Here is a 27,155-nt window from a genome sequence, read left to right as displayed (position 1 = left end):
TTTTATTTAAGCAAGTAAGAAAAAAACACTGATCTAAATTATTTACAAAAGACAGCAACTAGTGCCCTCTGTTATTCAAATCATATAACTGGTAATTGTAGTTTAGCGACATCTGTCTTATTTGTTTGGAACTAATTGGTTGGTTATTGCAACTCTCTCGGCAGTAATAGTTCCTATTAGATTTGATAGATGTCGTATCGAAAAAAATAAATACTATGTAGAAAAAAACAACAACAACATTATTGTAAAAAAACATTTAATCTAATTATTACATTGTTTTGCTTACAAAATACTTAAGTACACATTACAAAATACCTAGTTATCAATTACAGTAGCACGTAGCTATAAATAAACGAGAAATGTGACCATGGACTATATTATTAGATAGTTCCTGGTTCACAATTATCAATTATGCCACGAGCATTAGGTCAAGAATTAAGATAACACATATAATTTATGTTAATAAATACGTACTTTATCTACTTATCTTACCAATTTCTATTCAAAATAACAATAACAGACAAACAAGGCGTCCTGTGTCACGGAATGCTGCTCATGAATATGAGCCTCTAGCATGGCTTGAAACTAGTCGAGTTCCTCGACAAACAGTTAGGTAAGTAAGTAAGCCGGTAACATAATAATTAATTTAGTATGTCTCTCTAAAGTTATAAGAAAGAGTTTTAAGACATTTTCTTTCGCCTATACCCAGCGGGTAAGAAAATAGCTTAGCCTGAATAAGGCTAAGCTATTTACTGATAATGAACAGAATGGAAGAAGTAGTGCCGACTCAAGTAACTTGCGTTAAAAGTGATGACATCATAATTCGCCTTTATAGTTAGTATTCTTTTTGTTTTCATAATTCTTCTTAGTAATTTCTATTTTCAAGTTGTTTGTACTCCATCCATCTTCTACGGTTCTCGACTCTATGATATGCTTGTAAACTAGAGCCGAGAGTCGCGCTGTTCTCTCCTTGGTTTCCGATTCAAAATTTACTTCATAGAGACCGAAGCGTTCACTGAAATAAAGGAAATAAGTATTTTGGATAAATATAATATAGAAGCAAAAGAGTTAATGTAAGTTTCGAAGCAATTTTTTTCTCCCCCATGGAAGAAAGGCGTGATATTTTATTTTTTGGAATAAGCCTATAAACGAGCACACGGATCACCTAATGGTGAGCAATCGCCACCGCCCATGGATACTTGAAACACCAGAGGCGTTACAAGTGCGTTACCGGCCTTTTGGGGGTTAGGAATTTAAGGGTTGTTGGAGAATCGGGGATTGGGAAGATTGAGAAGGGGGGTAATTGGGCGTCCGGTAACCTCACTTCCATGTTTCACGTCGGTTTTCTGTGAGGCCGTGGTATCACTCTGGTTGAGCCGGCCTATTCGTGCAGAAGCATGGCTCTCCCACACTTATATACGAATATTGTTTTCAATTACTTTGTAAACTTCCATAAATACTCTACCAACCTGGTACCAGCGGTCCACTCGACATTGTCCATGAGACTCCACACAGTGTACCCTTTGACCTGAGTACCATCTTCCATGGCCAGTAGGAGAGCTCCGAGGTACGCCCTCATATTGTTTACTCGCAACTGGTCTACTGGACCCTTCTCAGTAGACCAACCATGCTCAGTGATGATGATGGGTGGGTAATCGTAGTTCAGGTTAAGATGGATACACGCTTTGTAGAGACCGTAGGGAGCACTCTGGAAAAAGGAGTTGTTAAAATGAATATGACGTCATGTCTGAGAAGAGATAGTGAGTCCTGATGCAGAGCTGCAGACTACCTAGCGGGTTTACCAGGGGCTCCGGCTCGAAAATCAGGAGTAGGAACCAGGTGTTTTTAAGTCAGTAAGAGTCTGTCACTCCCTCTCGTCTCGTCCAAGGCGGGATAAGCCTGAGAATGATATTCCCTTCTCAAAAAAAATGTCATTCTCTTCTTTTTCTACATGTGTCGTAAGGGCTGACTAAGGAATTACACATTTAATTAAGCATAGGTAGCAATAGTCTCTGTTTAACCTAAATCTTTCAAACTGCGATGTCCAATTCGCGTGATAGTGGGCAGAATGTGGCAAACCCTCTTATGTTCTACCATCTTGTGTGTGAGGCTCATAGTACAGCAATTGACTGATCTAGATAGATGGGCTGTTGATGATGATAAAACGAAAAAATAAACTATTCTAATAGAGTTCATAGTCTTAAACAAGTGCATTACCTTCAGCCACGAAGATTTGCCAGAAATCCATTCAGAACCCTGTGTGTATATGGTGTTGCGATCGTCTTCAACTGAAGGACCCTCGAATTTCTCCTCACCATGGTGCACCAGGAATGTGGTGTAGTGGTTCATGCCTAGGAAATCTGCTGATCCTGGAAAATGGAGGAAATCTGGATTGTAAAACCTTTAAAATGAAAGTTGGCAAATAACATCTATGCGTTATATGAACGTGTTTACGGGATAATTACATATAACCACTATCTGGACATCGCTGATGTTGCATCCGCACCAGTACTTATTATTTTAATAAATTGCTGATGCACATTTGACGTAAACGATTTCGCAAGTTGTTGTTCTGTTGAATAAATTGTAAGAATGATCATTCTATTATCCTACTTCGATTTAGAATCATCATTTATAGGGTAATTTTGTAATATTAATTTTTTTAATCATTTCGGTTTTTTTTTCGATACTCCGATTGCAGTAAACGTAATTGGATTTTTGGATTATCTCCGACTTTTATGTATTTTCTTGTTCAACTACTGGTTCTCAGTCATCAACAGTATTCGACTCAGTACTTTTCACATTGCAGGAATGATTTTTACTGCCGTACTCAGAGACATTTAATGATTACTTAAACTATTCCTTAGTAATGATTTTGTTCGGCAAACCATTGCTTAAGATTAAATTAGGTTACTATTAAAAGGTTTTGAGTACCTACGGCGGTTAGTCATTAATTACCTTTAAGCAGCTTAATTTCATCAGAAGATAGCTTCGGTAGTCTGGAGGTCTTGAACCCTTGCTCTTCACTCTTCTTGTCCACTATAGTTCTGACGATAGGGGGGAAGTTACCCTCCTTGGAAAATATTGGGTCGAGGTATATACCGAACTGAAAAGATATTATTAATATTTTTTTAATAATCCGTTTTAGGTTCTTATGTTAAGTGAATGAGATTTTCTTTACAATTTAGGTTTTTTAATATTTTTGCAGATCGCTTCTGGACTATTTGGAAGTCATTGGGGGAGGCTTATGTTCAGCAGTGGACGTCTTGTGGTTGAAATGATGATGATGGTAATGGATATTTTTGCCAATTTTTCATAAAAGGTACAAAAAGAAGAATCACCTCCTTTTGGTAAATCCCATTGTATTAAGGGCAATTCAAACTATGTGTAAGATCTAGAAACCCTAGCTAGTGAGTTGGACGAGGACTATTTTTCTATATCTAATCAGTTTGTTAAACCCGTAAGTTTGTGATTCATTCACCTCAAATGCCCTCGCTCTCTCAGCAGCTTCCATTTTGACAGTGTTATTGCGATCCAAGGTCTCGAACCAATTAACTGCCACTGCAATGCCGACGTTACCTGAAATATAATATAATAGAATCAAACACTCATAATTTTATGTTGAATCTTGAAATAAATGATAATATCCACCCAAAGTTTGTCTGGAAGAAATCGCCGATAAGACAAGACCCCCAAGTGTGATAAGACCGCCCATTGTACTCAGATTACTATTACAATGTTAATATGTTTTATTTATGTTTGCATTAAACACAAAACGAAACAAATATTTTTTTTTTTTTTTTATTAACTATAGGTTCACGCTTGACCACTATCTCACCTGATGGGAAGCGACGATGCGGTCGACGATGGAGCGCGCTTACCTAGAAGTAACCTATTCACTCTTGATTTAAATATTCCAGGGTTGTAGCTCTCGGGAAACACAGACTCCGGCAGGGAATTCCATTCCTTAGCTGTACGTATAATGAATGTACTCCCAAAACGTTTTGTGCGTATAGATGGGATATCCACCATGTAACGATGACGCGTTGCCGTACGTCTGGTTGTCCGATGATGGAACGGGCTAGGCGGAATTAAATTGTGCAATTCCGACGCACACTCCCCGAAATGCAGCCGATAGAAAACCGACAGGCTAGCCACTCGGCGTCGGTGCTCTAGACTTTGGAGTTTCGACTCGACAAGTGCATCATTGCCAATGATCCTCTTGGCTCGTCTCTCGATTGCCTCGAGTGCATCAAGCTGGTATCGGGCTGATCCGTCCCAAAGATGAGAGCAATACTCCATGCATGATCGAACTTGCGCCTGATAAAGTTTGAGCAGCTGTTCCTGCGTGAAGTATTGTCTGACCTTTGCGAGGATTCCCAGTTTTTTTGCAGCAAGATGGGCTTTTGCTTCAATGAATGGCCCAAAGTTGAGGGTAGACGTTAGCGTAACACCAAGAATATCCAGACGGTCGGTTATTGGCACGGCTGCACCTCGGAAAGTAGGAGCAGGGCTGAATTGGCTCCTTTTAGCGGAAAATAGACACGCCTGGGTCTTAGCAGCATTGAACTCAACCAAATTGGCATTGCCCCATGCGGATACCGCCTCCAAGGAAGAGTTCAAGCGCCCCACCATAGCCTCTCGAAGAGACTGGATTTGTGACCCACTAGCTCGTGCGCTGGACGTGTATCTCTCAGCAACAGTACTGTCATCTGCATACCCAAAGGTACCGGGCTTAAGCAGATCATTTATGTGCAACAAGAACAATGTAGCCGAGAGCACTGACCCCTGAGGAACTCCGGCATTGATAGCCATTTCATCGGACGAGGAGCCATTGATGACCACTTGGATGGATCGGTCGCTCAGGAAGTCTGCTATCCAAGCACACAGACCAGCAGGCAGGCCGAAGGAGGGAAGCTTACCAACAAGGCTATGATGCCAGACCCTATCAAAAGCCTTCGAGATGTCGAGGGAAACGGCAAGCGCCTCCCCGTGCCTCTCAATGGCCTCACTCCAGATGTAGGTGGCATACGCTAGAAGATCTCCAGTTGACCGGTTTCGGCGAAAGCCGTATTGTCGGTCACTTAAGATGTCGTTAGTTTCTAGGTATGCCAGGAGTTTAGTATTCAGTACACGTTCCATTGTCTTACATAGAATGGACGTTACTGAAATTGGTCTATAGTTGGCTGGGTCAGCACGACTACCCTTTTTGGGAACGGGCTGTACGTTAGCCAGCTTCCATACCTTCGGCACCTTACCAGCCTCAAGAGATAGCCTAAACAGGCGTGTCAGGATCGGAGACAGTTCAGGCGCACATGTCCGCAAAACAATCGCTGGTATCCCATCCGGACCGCTCGCCTTGTTCACGTCTAGGTTACGCAACACCCTACGGACGTCCTTCTGATGGATGCGAATATCCAACATACTCGACCCACATCCATCAGGACAGGCTGGGGGTCGCGCGTCACCAGGATCTAGACGCGAAGATTCTGCAAAGAGGGAAGCAAACAAATTTGCCTTCTCTTCGGCAGTATGTGCCAGCGACCCATCGGGTTTAATCAGCGGCGGTAGTGAGGGACGGCAGAAGTTCGATTCAACCGACTTAGCCAGGGTCCAAAACGCCTTACTACCGGCAGGGTATGAGGCTAGTTTGTTCCCGATGTGGCTAATGTGGTCGAACCGAGACCTCCTCATCACCTTTTTGCAGGACTTGGCAGCACTATTGAAAGCCCTCTTCTTTTGACTCACGTCGCCCGCCTTGTGCATACGAGCGTCGGCCCATGCCCGGTATGCCGCTTGCATAAGCGCGTTAGCGCGAACACATTCCGGACCAAAACCAAGGGCGAGCTTGGTCAGACACTGCTACGTCAGAGAATGGGATATAGTACTCCATCCCCCGCCGCAGCACATCCGCCACAGCACCTGCGCACGACGATGGATCATTTGAAGAAAAGCAAGTAGGCTGCCAAGGATAACAAGCGAAGAACGATCGCATGCCGTCCCAGTCTGCTGACCTATATCGCCATACCCGCCTGGTGCCTCTGGGGCAGGGATCGGGCGGAGAGTAGACTGATACTGATTTCACCAGACAGTGGTCGGAACTACCTAACGGTGATGATATCGACACTGAGTAGCGGTCTGGATCTGTTGTCAGCAGAAGGTCCAAGCAATTGGCTGTGTGCGATTCAACATCCGGCACCCTCGTAGCTCCCTGGACCAGCTGGGTAAGATTTAGTGTAAGCGAAAGCTTTCGCATCTCTCGGCCAGCGTGGTCTGTGAACTGGTATGGGAAGAGCCACTCCTGATGGTGGGCATTAAAATCCCCCAGTAACACCAATTGAGCGGAAGGGTACCTCTGCTGAGCCGCATCTGCCGCCTCACTGAGGTACTGTGTGAGCCTGGTCGCCTCCTGATCCCCACTGTGCGAACGGTAAACACATGCATAGATAATTTTATCCATGCCTGTGTCCACTAGAGCCCAAAGCGTTGAGAATCTGGAATCCTCAAGGTCGCGGAGACGCCGATAGCATATATCGTCCCGAGCGTAAAAACACACACCTGCGTGCGGTTTAAAATTGTGCTCCAGGGTAAACCCTGGGTATGATAGGTACGATACGTCTGACGGACTTTTAATTTGCGTCTCTGAGATAAAAAAGAGAGAAAGTTTTTCAGTCTCAAGATGAAAGTGGACTGCTGCGAGATTTGTGTGCAGACCTCGTATGTTACTAAGGTGCACTTTAAGTGAGAGGGAGTGCAGCCGCTGTTTTGCTCTTTTCTTTTTTGACCTTGGCATGTTGTTGAGTGAGTTAGGGAAGGGGAAGGAAGTAAAATGGAATCCTATACCGCTACCACAGTCACGCATTGGCAAGCCGTCATCATTGGGGTACTAGTCTGGAGACTGCGGGGACGCCCGAGCCCCCCCGGAAATGTCCATCGGGCCCTCTCGCCTTGTCGCCAACCAGCACGATGGCGCATTCCGGGATTTTTCGCCAGTTGGCGGGGCAGCCTTTCACATGTGGCTAACACATTACTTGGGCCCCCAACTAACTGCGGTCGGCCAGCGGTGCACCGTGCCTCGGATCCCGCTACCCTCCGCGACTAGTCTCCCGATGCGTCATGAGCAACGCGAGTCTGGCCGGTCTGCAGACATTGGGACCGCCACTTTGACCCATCCCCTCTAAATCGGCTACACTGGGTATCGTACCGGAACACGCAAGGCCGCTTGGCGGTACGTCTTTACCCAGTGGGTGGTCACAAGCCGTCGGTCGAAACCTACCACCAGTTAGTGTCACCTGATTAGCACCACCCGGGGACCACGTGTAGGGCCTAACTGTGGGTATCTTCCTACGGACGTGGGTGACTCGGTCCCCACAATACAGTTGCAATTATGTTAATGTTATTATTTTATCATTTCAGAACACAATCCTTTGTTTTAATGTCGTATTATAATATTCAGAGAATAAATAATTATTAAATATACATCAACACATTATTAAGTTATAAATAGGTGTGGGAGAGCCATGTTTCAGCAATGGGCCGGCTAACCGGAATGATACCACGGCCTCACAGAAAATCGACGGGACATGAGAAAAACAATGCTTGCGTTGTGTGAGTGAGGCTACCGGAGGCCCAATTAATTACCCCCCTTCCCAATCTTACCAATCCCCGGTTCCCCAAGAACCCTTAAATTCCTAATCCCCAACAGGCTGGCAACGCACTTGTAAAGACTCTGGTGTTTCAAGTGTCCATGGGCGGCGGCGATTGCTTACCATCAAGGCTCGGATACCGGTTAAATTTTCAAACCGCTATTATGTACTTGTACGCAAAACCTTTACATTGGGTTTCGTTCGCGAAACCGGTTTTTGAAACCGGTATTTGGAACCGTATTTTCATAAAGGTTTTTTCGGATTAAACGGTTTAGGTCAATAAAAACCGGTTAATACGAGGCACATCAAAGAAACGCCGCGCGCTGTTCAGATTATATTCAATAATAATATTTCAACGCGTGTACCGACATGCCCCTGGTCGAATAAACCGGTTAATTTAGGTTAAAATAAATTTCTTGAAATGTTCACGTTCTTAAGAAAAGTTCGGAGGAAAACCGATATAAACCGGTATTAACCGGTATTTTTTAAACCGGTTCCGAGCCTTGCTTACCATCAGGTGATCCGTCTGCTCGTTTACCGGCTTATACCATAAAAAAAGATTATAGTTATGCCGTGCAATGCATTACTACTACCAGACCGAACAATAATTTAGCTGCATATTTAAACAGGTGATAAATTTTCTGCAATGTCAAATGATGCAACGTTTAAGTGAATAATTATAGAAATGCAAATTCATTTCTTCACTACCGCACCAAGTAAAATAATATCTTCTGTTTTCCTGTTAAATATATTTTACATCACGTAAGATATTTTCACACTTGTTATACTTTGGGCTGAAGAATCTTTGAAGAACAAAAGTCGTCATGACATAAAACTACACACAGATTGGTCAGAGATCGTAAAAATAATAATCATAAAACAACCAAATCTTAGGTTCATCTATAGCCTATCTGTGGCCATTGCTGAACAAAGGTCTCTTCTCTCACGAAATTTGTGCATTAATCACCACGCTTGTGCTCAATGCGGCTTGACGATTTCAAACTTATAATTAATTAGAAATTATAGGCCTAGGTTTCCTCACCATGTTTTCTTTTAGCGTTAGTCAGTAGTGTCTAAATATGCTTAAAAATAACCTATATATAACTCGGAAAAGGTCACATTTGTACTTTGCTTTGTATGAGAAGCAGACGTCTTAAGCCTCCGGGACACCAAGACACTATCTTATCTTACAATAAAAAAAATCAAATAACATCACCACATTGACTAGTCATATAAAAAAACAATCTTACCTTCATGCTCCTTCTTAAACTCCTTCTCATAAAGCCTGTAAGCCTTTGCATGAGCTAGCAGGACATTTTTCACACACTCGTAAGCTCCAACATCCCTCACGTTCACCCCTGGAGCCATGACGTCACTCCCATAACCTTCCATGCAGATAGTATTAGGCTGGTTTATAGTTATCCAAAATTTAACCTTCTCCGCATATCTTTTAAAGACTATTTTCGCGTAATCTTCGAACCAGGTGGCGGATAGGGGGTTTGTCCAACCTCCTAATTCTTCTAATTCTTGGGGTAAGTCGAAATGGTAGAGGGTGACCATTGGTTGAATGTCGTATTTGAGGAGCTCGTCTATTAAGTTGTCGTAGTATTTGAAGCCAGCTTCGTTGATGCTGCTTGGGAATCCTGTGAAGATGAATGAAAAAGGGTTGTTATTTTTTTGGTGATAAAGATGAGTTTTAAGTGGTTAAGTGATAGGTATTGGCTATATGTAGAAGATAGGTATGCGTTGTAGGCTTAATGATATGGATAGATAGTTGTGCTTCTAATAGGTGTAAAGGCAGAACTCTCTTTGAAAATGTATATAATTTTTTATTTATTATTTACCATTTATTATTATTCCTACGTACTACCCATCAATCCACTTCTAAAATTATATTGTCAACATCTGGATGCACGCTTACTATATCTAAAAAAAGAGTGCATTTTCTGTAGTAAAAAAAAATGATACATATTCTACTTTCGCACACTGGGGGCTCTTAAGCTCGAGAGCATAACATAGATACGACTGCAGCTATATCCCTGTGTATTATTAAATTATCTACTACTTTACTAATAATAAGATAATTTATGATAAAACGACCAAGATCGACGGTCAAGTCGAAGTATTTGCTAAAAATAACTCATTGTACAAATGTTTATGCAAAACGGACAGACAGAGTTTTGTACCAATTTCTGTGTAACTGTCATTCATGTTTGTTTATAAGTCTTTATCTGTCTGATCCATATATTGAATTGAGAGTGACTGGACGTTTTTCTTTATATTTCATCATTGACTGGATCACAGGAGAAATTAATTTGCGTTGCATCATATGTATGAGTAGGGGACGGTTTTATGTATAGAACAATTTATCTGTTAAACTTTGCTCTTACCTTGGGATAGAACCTGCGTCATTCATTTAAGCAACAAGATTAAAATCACTTTTTTCTTTTAATTAAATTATTTAGAGATTAGTACAGTTTAAAATTTAGTAGCATTAGTAGATTTATGTAGAGATTATTTAATTACCTTAAAACAATACTACTAATAGTTTTTGTGACTCAAAAACTTATCATGAACAGAAAAAACCATATATCAGAAACGGTGGAGATGAAATCACATTTCTAAACAGCGTTGTTTAATTGTTGTTACCTGTCGGTAGAACCCTAGGCCACGATATGGAGAATCTATAGAAGTCCACGCCCAGCTCTCGTAGCATCTCCACGTCTCGCCTCCACAGGTGGTAGGAGTCACTCGCCACATCCCCATTTCTACCATCAGCTATCTTCTCTGGGTGTTCGTGGGAAAACCTGTCCCATATGCTTTCGCCTTTGCCTGCAAATTCAGAGAAAGATTTTGTAAAATTAACTGATGTAGTTACTTACAGAACACCTATCGTCTCGTACATCACATATACAGTCGTTTTGACGTGATTGAGTAACAAACACACAATTTCATATACTTTCGCATTAATTAACTAAACGCACCAGTATTTAAAACAATACTTAAAACTTAATGTCACATCTGAAACGTTAATTTCCTCTAAGAAGCATTATTAGGTATTAAGTATAATATATACGGGCATCTGCCCGCTGATGCCACGAGCGAATGCCTGAATCTTCGCTCGCGTGGATTACGGACTTTGTGACTTCATTTTCTAAAATAACTGTAACCTAAGTTACTCCTTAGTAAATCAGCTAATAAAAATATCCCATCTAAATCGGTTCAGCCATTTCAGAGATAGCCGGAACAAACAGACAGACGAGAGACAAAAAAAATATTGGTACCTGTATTAATTTATGCATGTAGAAAAAAACGGTTATATATCAATATTACAAATAGACATCCAATTTTATTTATTAGTCTAGATAATTATTTATTTATGATCTTATAAATAAAAAAAAACTCTATTGTTTAACTCCTTTCCATTAAATGGTTTTTTTACAGTTTGACTGTGGGAACAGAATATTTATAATAGAAGGACGTCATCAAATAGAGTACAGGTTTATATACGAGTATTTATTTTATTCAATAAGTCAAAGTCAAAACGTTTATTGCAATTAAGTGTACAGATGATGATCACAGAATTATTATACGTTAAGCGCCGTATCGGACACTGGGTGTACAAGCTTTTTTTAAGGAGGGAAAGTCATCCAATGACTTCGCCTTGGGCGAGGCGAGAGGAAGTGCCAAACTCTTACTGAATAAAAACCCACCCTGTTCCTACTCCTGCTTTTCTAGCCGGAGCCCCGATAAACCTATCTTTTGTATAAAGAAAAAGGAATTGTTAGCTTTAATACAAAAAGATTTTACGAGAAATGTCCTAAAAATATAAGATAATTAATTTTGCCACTAATTGGGCCACGTAATACCTATGTAACTGCCGACCCCAATACAGTGAACACACGACAGATATTACGTGAAAGATAACAGCTATCAGTTAATCGAGGAAAGATAAAAGATATTAATTGTTATTTTTTTTTAAACTAAATAGTAGTCTTATGTAATTATTGAAGTGCTGATTCATGATTAAATTGGATTATTATGATTGCATCGTTGGATGTGTGGTTACCAAGCGAGGTTTCAGTTTCGATTCTCGGGTCAGGCAGCTTTCTAAGTCTGGTGGCAATAAGTCAGGTCATGTCTACGTAATGTTGCATTAGAATAAATATATTAAAATAAATTAAATAAATATTAATTTGTCTATTGTATTACATCCATACTTAGTTACTAATATGATAAATGGATGAGGGTGTTTGTTTGTTTGGGGGTTTCGTTTCAAAAGTGCTTAATTTTTTTGGATTACTTGGAATAAATGCTTTGACTTTGAAATCTGTTAAATCTTTAGTTTCTTACAGAATACCTACTGTCGAATCTTAGGAGGACTTTAGAAATTGACTGATTGACTGCACAGTTGGCGCGGTGGCTGGGCAACTGGCTGCCGCGCAACGGGTAGCGGGTTAGACTCCCGCACGGAACTACTCTGTGTGATCCATACATTGTCGTTTCGATTCTGAGTGTCATGGTGTATGTGAACTTGTATGTTTGTAAACGCACCCACGACACAGGAGAAAATTCTAATGTGTAGGAACGATTTAAAAAAATATATAATACGACACTTACCATCCTCATTCCAAGCTCCTTCCACTTGGTAAGCTGATGTCGCTGCTCCAAAGAGGAAGTTCTCCGGGAACGTTCTCCTCCTGGTGTCCGTCCAGCCATCAGAACCGACCAGGAGGCTGAAAATTATATTTTTTTTACCAGACTGTAGTTATTATTATGAACTCAAAACGGTTGCGGGTCCAGAGTGGACGAGAACAGCGAGAGACAGACAGAAATGGAAATCTTTACAGGAGGCCTTTGTCAGAAGACAAGCTGTCAAGTGAAACCGATCGTGTAGATGATCTGTTCATATAGGAATATTATTAGTAATAAGAAAATGTGCGTAAACTGTAGAACAGCAATAAAAGGCTTATTTATTTATTTAGTTATTATTAGGTACTTAAATATTCCCGTCTTTACATTGTGTGTGAGTGTACATTGTATAGCGGCATTACGTGCCGTAATGTGCACCTCTGTCTACCCTTTCGGGGATAAAAGGTGTGACGTTGCAAAAACAGAATATTTCCGTCTTATATATTATATAAATATATACTGTTAAAGTTGGTTTAAATAAATTATTTTATAATAATATGCTTCTGATTCAAACTTGTTTTGTTACTTTTTTTACAGTTGAGTTTTTTTATTTAATTAATTTTATAAATATAGTTGGTATTTTAATTGTTAAATGGTATAAATAAATAAATTAATTAAAATTATCACATCGAAAAGAACACCATTAGGAATATCTCTAAACAATATTTGTTTGAATATTTTAATTTTATTTATTTTCTTGTATCTGTATAAATCTCATGCACACTTCACCATACTAATCATAGATATATTATGAAAGAAGCGTTTTTTATATTTCTATGATACTAATATTCTTATTTCTATGCACTTCACAAAACACCGCAATCCCAAATAAAAAAGAAACGATTTTAAACTATAAACACAATTCTATAAAACACATTTACAAACAAAAATAATCTTAGATTTTAAGCACAAACGACAAACAATTTTAAGCCTACACCATTAAAACACAATTTCATTTAAAAACATCTTACTTCAATAATAAAAGAGCTAGAACGTGCATCCTCTTTGGTATACTAAACTGTATTAGTTCACATATCTATATTATCAACAATTAGATAATTTCCTTCCATTACTTACTATAACACTGACAAATTAAAAATGCGAGCGGCCAAAATTGGAACTAATTGACGCGCGAACAAAATTGTGTCGTCCTACAGCTAAGTCGTTGAGATAGCAGTGACATTGTGTGTCGTATTTAATTTGGTTGGGTTATAATTTTATCTAATTTATGTTGATTACAGTCTTTGATGTGCTGATTACAGTGATTTGTTGTTGTGAAGAAAGATTTTCTATTGAAAGTAATGGGTCTAAAGTTCATCGTCGGTAGTTGATAGACAGTTAGGTATTTATGTAGGTAAAAGGTCTTAGTAATGGTAGGTAGGTACATATTTCAGATTATATCTAGGTAGATTAGTATTTATAAATAATATTTTCCATTATTAGATAAAGGGAACGCCATATTACATATTTCGTGTTTGATAATAGAACTTTAACCTGAATTCAGTTTTTTTTTTTTATTATTTCTATTTATATTAGTTCTCTACGGACTCTAATGGTTGGGCTCGCTGTCATTGCAGCGGTAAGTCCCCTGTTTGAGGAGCGCTAGAGAGGCGCCATGGCGTCCTCACCTACCGCCTGACGCAGGTGCTTACCGGACATGGGAGTTTCGGTAGGTTCCTGTTTTTGATTGGGCGGGAGGAAACGCCCGGGTGTCATCACTGCGAAGACCGCCCGGAGGACACGGTGGAACACACGGTTGCGGTCTGCCCTGCGTGGGCTGAACACCGCCGTGCCCTCAGGGAAGTAATCGGCGACGGCGACCTCTCGCGTCCGGCTTTGGTTCAGACCATGGTGCGGAGCGAGGGGGACTGGGATGCCGTCTCCTCCTTCTGCGAAGCAGTTATGCTAGCTAAGGAGGAGGCGGGACGCGTGAGGGAACGAACTTCCTCACGCCCTAGCCGACGCGAAAGACACTCCGGGCCTCGGGGATCCCGTGACGATCTCCAGGCAAGGTAAGTGCGGGTCTGCGGGCGGCGAGCAAGGCTAGCTTCCACCCGACCAAAACCAGACCCGTACGTACAGCTCGTCGCGTTCCACGCTCGCCTCAAAGAGCCATCAGACCACCACAGATGGGGCCCAGTAGGGCTGATGCTTAATCCGGAGCTGCGGACTACCTAGCGGGTTTACCGGGGCTCCGGCTCGACAAGCAGGAGTAGGAACGGGGTGGTTTTTAGTCAGTAAGAGTCTGACACTCCCTCTCGCTTTGCCCTGGCGAGAGAAGTCATTGGATGATTTTCCCCCTGAAAAAAAAAAAAAAAAAACGGACTCTAATGGTCCGTGCCCTTGTCATTAATTTTTGACTGAATTCGCTCTCATAACACTTAGATACATATTTGGTGTCTAATTAAATTTAATTACTAAGCATTGAAGTTTCTACTGACTTCTTAACCATACAGTCGTGATGTTCTTAGCCTAATAAATAAAATATCTATAATGTTTTATAGCGACATCTATCTAAATAATTCATAAACTCTCTCTTAAGGTTCGTAGCGTTTAGCTTAACAGTACAGATTTTAATTCTTTGGGGCAAAATATAGATGGCGTTGGCGTTTTCTTGTTGTTTTTAGTACTACTAAAACAAAACTGAGTTCTAAACCTTCGAAGATTTAACCACAGAATTCATTGAAATTGGTTTAATATTTTAGGTTAGGTATTTTTCTTAGATTGAATCCTAGAGACGATTATAGACAATCACCAAGCCCAATACTTATTGATGCGAAATTGCAAAATGTTGCTAAGAGCAAAACTTAAACTGTTGCAGCAATCCGATTAATTTCTTGTTTTTTTTTTATGGAACGCAAACGAGCAGACGGGTTACCTGATGGGAAGCAATTAGTGCAGCCGATCTACACCAGCAACACCGTGATCCTGGGTGCGTTGCCGGCCTTTTCAAAAGGAATACGCTATTTTCTTGAAGGATAATTTAATAAGAATATCTTGATATTTAAGAAGAATGTTTTTTGAGGAGTAAGATTAAAGTTGTACGAGCTTTCAATTCATTTTTATATGGCTATATGCCAATAATTTAGACGGAACATTTGCCTTTCAAAAGAATGAGAAAATAGGAATGCTAAAGAAACAGACATTATTGGTACCTACTATAAATTATTAAGTCCCAGTCAGTTAATCGTACAAATAAAACAAAATTGAACGAAACGTTTCAAATCAGTTTTAATATAAAACAGTATTTAAGTGTCGTCATTAACTTTAATACAACAAATAGTCATCAATGTCCCTCATCGATAGTCATGACCATGGTCTCCGGCTCGTATTCATAGTCCACGGCGCGATGTTTGATGATGTGCTTGTACACGAACGCTGACTTCCTGGGGGTGCGCGTGCGCGCGGGGTCCGAGAAATCCACTTGATACAGACCGAACCGCTCACTGTGAAAAAAGAAAATACTTATTTTTGGAATCTACATACCTAGTTCTTTATTTTTATTACGGGGGGAAATCTTCAAAAGGCATCTAGCTTTTTGGGGAGAAAGACTAAGGAGTGTGGGATTTTTACCTCACTAAAACCACCCTCAGCACCTATAAAGGGGCACCGAGTCCTCTAATTAAACCTGCTCCGGAGCACATACGGTACCTAGTTCTGCGATAATATTGTTTACAACCTCAGAGGGAAATAAAATTTCTGTGAGTAACTTTATTTGCCATCACGTCCTCCTCAATGAATCAACTAAACTGGAGTTAAAGATCAAGACTTACTACCGTATTCAGAGACATTATTAAATGATTACTAAAACTATTCTTTAAGTAACCATTAAATGACTCTGAGTACGACGGTAAGTTATCATATGGGAACCATATAAACCGCACCCACCAATGTAACATTTCCATCTGTCTCTTTCACTATTCTTAGTAAACTTTGACACACCCTAAATGGGTTTACAGCAATAATACGTACACATAACCCTGCATCCATTCGAAGTTATCCATGAGACTCCAAGCCATGTACCCTTTAAGGTTGATGCCGTCATCCAAGCAGTTCAGGAGACTCTCCATGGAAGCCCTGTAGTAGGTGACCCTGCCATCATCCTCCAGACCGGTCTCATAGTAAGTGGACCACCCATTCTCCGTCACGTAGAAGATCGGGTTGTTATACTTCTCTTTTAAGTGATTTAACGCGTTGAAAATGCTGTTTGGAGCCAACTGAAAGATAAACATTAGTTTAAGTTAGTCAGCAATTTAGTTGAACCTGATCAGTAAATTTTGAGCAAGGAAAATTTGCTGCTTCATAAGAAGTAAGTGTGGGAGAGCCGTGTTTCGGCATGAATGGGCCGGCTCAACGGAGTGTAGGCCTCACAGAAAACTGACGTGAAACAACGCTTACCGAACGAACGAATACCAGAGGCCCAATGACCAAATGTTTGGTAGATTGGGAAGGAGGGGGGGAGGGTTCTCAATCTTCCCAATCCCCGATTCCCCAACAACCCTTAAATTCCTAACCCCCAAAAGGCCGGCAACGCATTGGTAACGCCTTTGGAGTTCCGGGTGTCCATGGCCGTTGGCGATTGCTTACCATCAAGTGATCCATCTGCTCATTTACTGACTTATAACCATAAAAAGTAGCGTTTATGTTAGAGCGAGAGAAAAGTGTGGTCTTATCACTTAGTCATAAGAACAAGTGCATAATACTTCAACTCTCAATTATTAAGCGTCTGATAAAAACTTCATTGAACTCTCAAAATCAAGACAACTTCTAAACAAAGGTTTCAAACATGAACAACTTACCGCAAGCCAAGCAGAAGCAGAAGTAGCCCAGTCATCAGGCGCATACTGACCAACATCCATGTCATCTACTTGAGATGGGACCGGTGCAGCTTCCTTATACAATGTAGCTGATATCAGTCTTGCTGTGTAGTGGTTCACTCCGAAGAAGTCTGATGCTCCTCTCACCAATTCTTTCTCTTCTTCTGTGAACTCCGGTAGGCGGGAGCGCCTGTACCCTTGCTGAGCACTCTTCTCTGCTACTCTTTCTGAGAATTCTTTTGGAAATCCTCCTTCTGATGAGAAGATTGGGTGTGCGTAAATGCCCCACTGAGAAATAGAAGTATTTTGATTTGTTACTTGTCTGTTAAAAAGATAACTAATCAAAGAAAGTGCTTGTAAAAATGCTTTGACTTAAAACGTTAAGCTTTCATGAGCCTTTCAAGAAGAAAATGATAGAAGACAATATAATGAAACCAAATTTTAAAGTACCTCGCCTTGTCTCTTGATCTCAGCAGCGAATTGGTCTTCAGCAGAGTCCGTAGCTGGACCAAACCAGTTTACACTGATGGTAATACCACACTGCCCGCCTTGTGTTGGCTTGAACTCCTTATTGTAGAGATGGTAGGCCTTAGCATGGGCTATTACGAGGTGCTTTGCACACAAATAAGTCCCCATGGCAGTGGAATTCAAGATGGGAGCCTTCAAATCACCTCCATATCCTTGGTAGCAGATCTCTCTAGGCTCGTTGAAAGTGATGAACAACTTGACCCTGTCTCCGAAGTTCTCGAAGACAACCCTCGCGTAATCTTCGAACCAGTCGCTGAAGAGGGGATTGGCGAAACCTCCCAAGTCCTGCAGCTTTTGGGGAAGGTCCCAATGGTAGAGAGTGGCCATTGGAGTGATGTTATATTTCAACATTTCATTGATATAGTTGTTGTAGAAAGCAATACCAGCTGGGTTGACCTCATTGGCCATGCCTGTAGGGAGGATCCGAGCCCAGGAGATGGAGAACCTGTAAGCGTCCAGGCCTAATTCCCTCATCATTTCTACATCACGCTTGTAGTTGTGGTAGGAGTCAGCAGCGATATCACCGTTGGACAAATCTCTGATCACACTTGGGTTAGTGTGGACCATGTGATCCCAGATGTTTTCTCCTTTACCATCTTCATCCCAAGCTCCTTCGATCTGGTAGGAGGCTGTAGCGGCCCCGAAGATGAAGTCATCAGGGAACCGACGCTGGTGCTTCACATTGGCGCCATGAATGGCTACTGTCACCAAACTATAATATAATAATGGGAATGTCTAAATATTACATTGATGAAGAGAAAAATTTAAATTGTTTAACAGTTTTTGAAGCAATGAATTATGCTCAGAATACTAAAATTTTGCGTTCTATTCATTAGTAGTGCATGTACACACACTTATCACATTAACAGCCTATAAGTGACCACTGTTGACCAAAGACCTCTTCTCGCACGGAGAATGTGTAAGCATTAATCACCACGCTTGTTCAATACGAATTGACTATTTCAAATTATTAGAAATTATAAGACCATCCTCAGAACGATTTCCTTCATCGTTTGTCAGTGGCGTCTAAATAATTTTAGAAAGTACATATTATAACTCGGAAAAGTCACATTCATGAACACATTGTAACATGGTCCCATTGGTATCATTGTACTATGGTGACATATTATTTATTTTTGTATGTATACCCATACCCATCTGAACAGGTCCGCTCAAACTGCTGTGGTTCTTTCCTCTAAAGACCACCACAAAATCAACTTGCACGGTTCTCCGACATCTTTAATTGATTTTGTCTGGACTTTAAAAGAGACTATGACCTCTGAGTTTGTTTCGGCATTTCTTCTCAGAGTAGTCCGATAGGAAATCCCGGCCTCATCTAGTTATTTAAGAGAATGACGTGTAAAAGAGTTACATTGTAACCTATTTGCAAAATAAATATTATCATTTATCATTAATACATTATAAAAAATCTCAGGGCCACATTATTTTTACCAAATAAATAGAATATAGTATCACTATATATCTTACCTTAAAACCACCAGCAGCTTCATATCACCAGGTTCTATCACTAACCAAGTTTATCGATACATTTACATTTTATATAATTCAATTGAGATTATTTATCTGAAGGGAGCGAACCACTTGAGCTATCAGAAGTGTTTGTAGTCCGCTAGTTTACACGTGAACGTGTCGAGAGAGATAAATATTATGTCTTGGATTATCTTCGACTTGTATAAGTGTATTTGCATAATATGTTAAGCTAGCTTCATTTTCCTTAACGGATTTTATTCATTATAAGCAGACTTATTCATTGGCCGAGTGGTTTCAATTGCGGCAAGAGGTCTCGGGTTCGATTCTCAGGTCGGGCGAGGTATTACTGGGCTTTTTTCGATTTTTCGAAACTTTCTCAGTGGTAGCACGGAGTCTGAAATTGTGCCCAGTGTATGGCAAAAGGGTCACCTCCTATTACATGGGACTTACAACATAAACTGTGAAATGTGGGTGTACATTGGCATTATGTGCCATAATGTGCACCTCTGCCTATCCCTTCGGGGATTAAAGGCGTGACGTTATAAAAAAAAATTAAAAAGTTATTAAGTCTACCTTTAGTTTACGTCGACTTATCACAAATTATTATTTTAAGAGCATGAATAGACATGACAGTTTTGTTTCAAAACATACCTGACAATAGATTCCAGGACTTACAAATATTAATTACATATTATGTTATCGACTTACTCACGTTACTGTTTGACCATGCTAGAGGCTTGAAACTAGTAAGACTGCTCATGAATATGAATTCATGAGCAGCATTCCGCGACACACGACGCGGCGATTGTCGCGATGCTACTCGTCAAACAGCTTCGTGAGTAAGCCGATAACATAATAATTAATTTTGCAAAATGTGTTTTTTTTTTATAAAATTGAGTTGTTTAATTAAATAATAATAATATGATTAGCATTGTGCCGATAGTCGTATCTGCCAATGGCCTTATAGCCAAAAGCCTCGACCAACACCTGAGTAGGCTAACGTTAGATGGTTGGATCAAGAGCCTGATGCAGAAGGCAGTACTTCTGGACACGGCGCGTATTGTCCGGAAATTCCTCTCTCTTGAGCCCTGACCACCGGTAGCTTGGATTTATCCCGTTACTGGTGGGCTACTGCTTTTTATATTTTTAAATGTTTTATTTTTTCTTTTTAATTTAATATTTAAAAATGTAACAAACAAGTATGAGAAATAAATGAATGGACATAATATGATTAGTATCTCCTCCTCTCTATACATGAAAGTGATAACAACTCTAGATAAGTTGGTGCCATACTGAATGATCGTGTTAATTGACTGCATAGTGCACCTCTGGCTACCCTTCACTGATTAAAGATGTATTGTGTCATCTCTACTATCCAACCTAAATATTACAGGTAAAATAAAACTTAACCGAAGCTGCAGACTACCTAGCGGGTTACCGAGGCTCCGGCTCGAAAAGCAGGAGTAGGAACAGGATGGTTTTTAGTCAGTAAGAGTCTGACACTCTCTCGCCTCACCCAAGGCGGGAGAAGACACAGGATGATTATCCCCCTCAACATTTTTTTTCTTCTCCTCTAATAACATCTTCTGATTTATTTCATTGCGGGATCCACGATAGTCGTTCATGTCCCTGGGACGCGACAGACTTCAGTGTCCCAGTGTTTTCATAATCTACTGTAGATCCTGGCTTACAGGAGTTGCAGCGGTATGAGAGGTTGTGGCGGGATTGTCCCATTAAAGATCTCCCCTCAAAAAAAAAAAAAAACTGGAACATGAACAAATCATGCAAATATTTCTCTGTGCATTAACAAAATCCATGTTACGTTATGTAAGTGTAAATGCACGTATCGTGGTGTCACACAGTCCATAGATTATTGCAATCAATGCAGTGTAGGATAAGTCTACCACGCAGTGTTAGCGTGGCAGTCATAACCTTCGTGTCTTTCACCAAACGTATTGATAGTACTTCAAGATGTCAATTTATTTTAGTAGCTTTTCAATTTTATTACGAGTTGGTAACTAAATATTTGAATGGGTTGATATACTTTAGTTGAATTACCCCCCTTGACCCAATTACCCCCCTTACCAATCATCCTAATCCCCGAATCCGAAAGCCGAATCCGAAAGCCCGAAAGCCAGGCTTTCGAGCTGCGGGAGCCGTCGAGTCAACACCTCCTGAGGATGCTCCGTGGAGGAGCGAAACATATGTCGAGTAGTATATTGCATGTTATGTGTGTGTTTTTATGTTACACCTCTGCTGCATGAGCATTTAATTGCGGGCGGGAGGGCGGTACTGTACACCGCATGTTAAAAAATACACGTATAAGCGGAATTAAAACTAAAAATCTACTATCTAGGTTTTATACGGAACCATTATTCAAATATCAATTGAAATGTAAACAAAATTGTTCAGACATGCCAGAGATAAACAACAGATAAGTTAATGTTGACATGTTTACGAAAAACAAAAGATTTGCATCTTAAGTAACCTGTGCAAACTATAGATGTCACTGGTAAATAAGAGATTTGGTAATTGTAAGGTCTTACCAGTTAATTTTAGGATATAGGTGATTGGAATTCTTAATAACCGCATTGATTGTTATAAAACTAAATCTAAAATTATATTAATATTTGCACATGGTTCAGCATGTTGATACAAATAATACTGTACATCTATCTATCTACCTATCTAGAACATAAAATGGGATAGGTAAATATCCCGTTTTAAGTTCTAATGATATTGTTAGTGACTATGTCAGTTTAAAAACTTAGATTCCTTAGAAGTAAATTAGTATAGTAAGATTCGTACTGCGGAAGAACAATATCAGAGCTAAACTTTTACTAAAAAGACAGAGACTTTTAAAGCTTTACTAGAAAGACTTAAGATTTACCTTGACTCAGACTTTGACAGTAACATAACATAGACAAAATTATCATTTCATATTTGTATGACTTTTAAGCCTACCGATGTCACTCAGTCATGCAAGTTTGACGTCAATTTTGCACGCGTATCGATAAACATTTCGATGGTCTAGTCCAGGGGTCTTAATCTGCTATTCCCTCTTGTCCCTCTTGCACTGCTCAATGATCGACCATTCTGACACAATTGTGATAGCAGACTACTCGATCACTGAGCAGTGCGAGAGGGACGGAGCTATGAGGGTTGTATAGCTCCGTCCCTCTTGCACTGCTCAATGATCGACCATTCTGACACAATTGTGATAGCAGACTAAGGCCCCAGGGATAGCGAACCATTGGTACGCGTGCCATTGATGACACGCAGCACAATATTTTGGGCACGTCATTGATCACAGAATCTGTCCTATGTCTGTCGCTATTTTCAGATATGAATAACATCAAAGATTCATGCCCGAATTTTAAGACGCTCTCAAATGTAGTTCTGTCACTATAAATTCTTTATTAAATGACAGAGATAGCGTGATATTTAAGTACAACTTAAAATTAAGTAGCGTACTCCTGCTTTTCGAGCCGGAGCCCCGGTAAACCCGCTAAGTAATCCGCAGCTACAGAACAGCATAGGACCTCAAAATACTTGGTAGATTACGATTTTAAACATTGCCCCACACTAAGTTTTTCTCCTGTGTCGCGGGTGCGTTTACAAACATGCAATTTTACATACACATGACATCCAGATCCGAAACAACAATTTGTAGATCAGACAAAGTGTTGTTCAGTGCGGGAATCGGACCCGCTACACGTTGTATGGTAGCCAGTTGCCCAGTCACCGTGCTAACCGCACAGTCAAGTGTTGTTCTTTTAACTGTTACTTTTCAGGGGCCTGCTATTACAATTGTGTCAGAATGGTCGATCAGAGGGACGGAGCTATATAGGTTGTATAGCTCCGTCCCTCTCGCACTGCTCAGTGATCGACCATTCTGACACAATTGTAATAGCAGACTAAGGCCCCAGGAATAATCAATAAATCGTGACGGCACCCAGCTTTTTTTTAAGAGGCGAAAATCATTGAATGGCTTCCCTTGGTTCTCGAAGGCAGTCGAGTGGTATATATGGTACTCGAGTCGTCATTGGCAAACATTATATTAAAACCCTTTGCCTATCTATCCCTTCGGGGATAAGTCTACTGATACGATATTATAAATAAAGTCTGATATTGTTTATTCTTAATTGGCGTAACTACCTATAGAGTAAAACAATCAAATAAAATGTTCAATTCATTTTATTAAATTTAACAGTCAATAATAAATAAACCAGTCAAGCTCAGTCAGCCATTTTAATTTCAAAAGAAGTCCATTCAATGTCCCTCATCGATAGTCATGACCATGGTCTCCGGCTCGTATTCATAGTCCACGACGCGATGTTTGATGATGTGTTTGTACACGAACGCTGCCTTCCTGGGGGTGCGCGTGCGCGCAGGGTCCGAGAAATCTACCTCGTAAAGGCCGAATCGCTCACTGTAGGGGAAAAACGTCAAAATGTAAGGTAAGAATGCTTGCAGATAGTTTTTCGACATTTGAAGCAGGATACGGATGATATATATAATTTAAATAAAAATATCTGCCTGTAAGTCTAAAGAAGATAGAAATTGAAAAATAGGCATATGGCTCAATATAATATTACTCATGCATTCATGACCATCACTTTCATGGGACTAACAGGGAATAAATACACTCACAAATAAATAAATAAATAGTCAAACAAAAAACATAAAACGCTTTTGAAGAAGTACCCATAGAGCTTTAACTAAGGGACTAACTTGAGGAACTTAAGGAACTAACTTGCAATAAATACTTGAATACTTGAAAGGGAGGGTTCGCTACAATCCCAAGTCATCTTGCAAAGCTTGAAGTTACATCACCTAAAATTTAGAGGACGTTTATCCCCATTATTATATATCCCAAATACTCACATATAACCCTCCATCCATTCAAAGTTGTCCATCAGACTCCAAGCCATGTACCCTTTAAGGTTGATGCCGTCATCCAAGCAGTTCAGGAGACTCTCCATGGAAGCCCTGTAGTACTGGATCCTGTCATCATCAATGAGACTGTTCTCCCGGCTCTCGTCAGTAGACCAGCCATTCTCAGTGATGTAGAAGACGGGTTTGTTGTATAAGTTGTTCAGATGGGTCAGAGCGGTGTGGATGCTGTTTGGTGCAAGCTGGAAATAAATGGAGGGTTTTAAAAAGAAAGGAAATGTAGACGAAAATATTACAGAACACTTCGGAGACTAATTAAGATTTGACAATTGTAAAGAAAAAGTAATTCGTAGAGTTTTAAGCTGACTCATGATCTTCAGAGTGGTGAAGTAGATTCCAAATCCTGTATTTAATCAAAACTACTTACTGTAAGCCAAGCTGAAGCAGACTTGAGCCAGCTATCATCAGCCCAGGAGCCAGTGTCCACATCATCCAGCAAAGATGGCACAGGGTACGGACCCTTGCGTTCAGTCGCCGACACCAGGAATGCGGTGTAGTGGTTCACTCCGAAGAAATCTGAAGTTCCTCTGACAAAAGCCTTCTCTTCTTCAGTGAATTCTGGTAGACGAGACCAAGGGTAGCCTTGCTGAGCGCTCTTCTCGGCGATCTTGTCTGAAAGCTCCTTGGGGAAACCTCCTTCAGCTGAGAAGATAGGATGAGCGTAGATTCCCCACTGTTAAACAACAAATACCAAATATTAACTCCATAGAACTAAATAAAAAGCGACCAAGAAAAGCATTTAGTAAAAAAAAGGACTAACCTCGCCCTGTCTCCTAAGTTCAGCAGCCATTTCATCCTCAGGAGTGGGCGTGGCTGGTCCAAACCAGTTGACACTGATGGTAATACCGCACTGACCACCCTGCACAGGCCTGAACTCTCTGTCATACAAATAGTAAGCCTTAGCATGAGCAGTGACCAAGTTCTTGGCACACAAGTAAGCTCCCATCGCGGTGGCGTTTAGGATCGGAGCCTTGGTGGCAGCTCCATAACCCTCAAAGCAGATCTCTCTAGGCTCGTTGAAAGTAATGAACATCTTGACTCTGTCTCCAAAGTTCTCGAAGACAACCCTCGCGTAGTCTTCGAACCAGTCACTGATGAGGGGATTGGCGAAACCACCCAACTCCTGCAGCTTTTGAGGAAGATCCCAATGGTAGAGCGTGATCAGAGGAGTGATGTTGTACTTCAGCATTTCATCAATGTAGTTGTTGTAGAAAGCGATGCCAGCTGGGTTGACCTCATTGGCCATGCCAGTGGGGAGGATCCGAGCCCAGGAGAGGGAGAACCTGTAAGCGTCCAGGCCTAACTCCCTCATCATTTCGACATCACGCTTGTAGTTGTGGTAGGAGTCAGCAGCGATGTCACCGTTGGATAGATCCCTGATGACTTCTGGGGTGTTGTGGACCATGTAGTCCCAGATGTTTTCACCCTTACCTAAAATAAATTTAGGATAAGTTGCGGAAAAGATTGACCAACAAATAGTGACAATAGTTTATTCAGAATTAACTTACCATCTTCATTCCAAGCACCTTCGATCTGGTAGGAGGCTGTAGCGGTTCCGAAGAGGAAGTCATCGGGGAACCGGCGCTGATGCCTCACGATGGAGGCATTACAGGCAACCGCCACCAAACTGTGACAAAATACATATAAGTAAGTATAAAAACGGATCAAGTTGTTGAAGGAAAAATTACATACAACAATAGCTTGCCTTTTTATCCTCGAAGGGGTAGGCAGAGGTGCTCATTACGGCACGTAATGGCGCTATTAGGACTAATAAGACTGCCTCGTTGGTCGAGTGGTCGCAAGTGATTCCCGGGTCGGGCAAAGTATTACTGGGTTTTTTTCGGTTTTTCGAAAATTTCTCAGTAGAAGCACGGAGTTTGGAATTGTGCCCAGTATATGGCAATAGACTCACCCCCTATTACATGGGACTTATAAAACAAATGGTGAAAAGTGTGTGTACAAGGAAAATCTATTTCAATATTAAACGTACCTTAAGACCACTAGCAGCTTCATATCGCCGATAAAGCCGACTGAGTAGCTCCAGTTATAGATTTACAGTTTATATAACATTATCTTGACGTACTTTATCTCAAATCTTGAAGATGCTGGACCACTTCACGTGTCGCCTCGTCTGTATTATCATCGCCGATACTTTTGCACTCGGTCAGTGTATTTTAAACTTGTTTTCGCAAATAATTTGTTGCAAGTTACTCATAGTGTCTTTATTGATGCTTTAGGGACTACTTCCTCTTATATTTTTTTAACTATATTTTGGACTTGTTATTGGGACTTGTAATACAAATGGTGAAAAGTGGGTGTACATTGTATAGCGACATTACGTGTCGTAATGAGTATCTCTGCCTACCCCTTCGGGGATAAAAGGCGTAACCTTTTGTGTGTGTGTTATATTAATTAAGTTAAATGTTAGGGTTAAATAATATGTAAGATAATATGACATTGTATTGGAATTAGCTGTAAGATATCATATTGTTAGGTTTTATAAATAAATAAATAATTTTGCATTTCGTTTTCTTTTTGACCCTTTCTCAGTAGCGTCCCTCAAAAACCAAACGTTGATTAGAAAAAAATATTAAAAAAAGATGTTAGATAATGTAAAACGTCCAGTTTCCTTAATACTGAGAAATCGACATTTAAAACAGTTGAGATTCGCTGTGCAAAACCATACTAAAATATACCTGTTTGTGTTTAATATAACAAGGTTTTATCAATAAATAGTAGCAAGTTCATCGATAAGATTATAGGAAACTTGTTTTTAAGATCTCTCTTTAAGTCTCACTCCCATTACATGGGACTTATAACACAAATGGTGAAATGCGGGTGTACATTGCCGTAATTGGCACATTTGCCTACCCCTTTTTTTCCAGGGGCAAATCATCTAATTACTTCTTCCGTCTTGGGTGAAGCTAGGAGTGTCAGACTCTTACTGACTAAAAACCACCCCGTTCCTACTCCTGCTTTTCGAAAAAATAAAGCTCAAATCCAATAACTCATCGTTGATAGTTAA

The 27,155-nt window shown here is 40.5% G+C and overlaps 1 protein-coding gene across 1 annotated transcript; it reads right to left on the bottom strand.

The window, feature by feature from the left end:
• Positions 1-242: 242 nt before the first annotated feature.
• LOC118270693 (lactase/phlorizin hydrolase-like) lies at positions 243-26,285 on the bottom strand. The gene is made up of 16 exons (XM_035586430.2): positions 26,121-26,285; positions 25,639-25,757; positions 25,414-25,561; positions 17,606-18,128; positions 17,138-17,443; positions 16,311-16,555; positions 15,628-15,784; positions 13,310-13,356; positions 12,267-12,382; positions 10,296-10,478; positions 8,897-9,289; positions 3,482-3,579; positions 2,959-3,106; positions 2,218-2,369; positions 1,470-1,708; positions 243-1,015 (listed from the first exon to the last, which is right to left on the bottom strand). Exons 1-16 carry the CDS (start codon positions 26,141-26,143, stop codon positions 817-819), a joined length of 3,096 nt encoding a protein of 1,031 aa, XP_035442323.2. The 5' UTR covers positions 26,144-26,285; the 3' UTR covers positions 243-816.
• Between the last annotated feature and the right edge of the window lie 870 nt (positions 26,286-27,155).

The sequence above is a fragment of the Spodoptera frugiperda genome, chromosome 13 (genome assembly GCF_023101765.2).
Source record: "Spodoptera frugiperda isolate SF20-4 chromosome 13, AGI-APGP_CSIRO_Sfru_2.0, whole genome shotgun sequence".
Taxonomy (NCBI): domain Eukaryota; kingdom Metazoa; phylum Arthropoda; class Insecta; order Lepidoptera; family Noctuidae; genus Spodoptera; species Spodoptera frugiperda.
The sequence above is the reverse complement of the archived record's forward strand: the minus strand, read 5'-3'. Positions and strand labels throughout refer to the sequence as shown.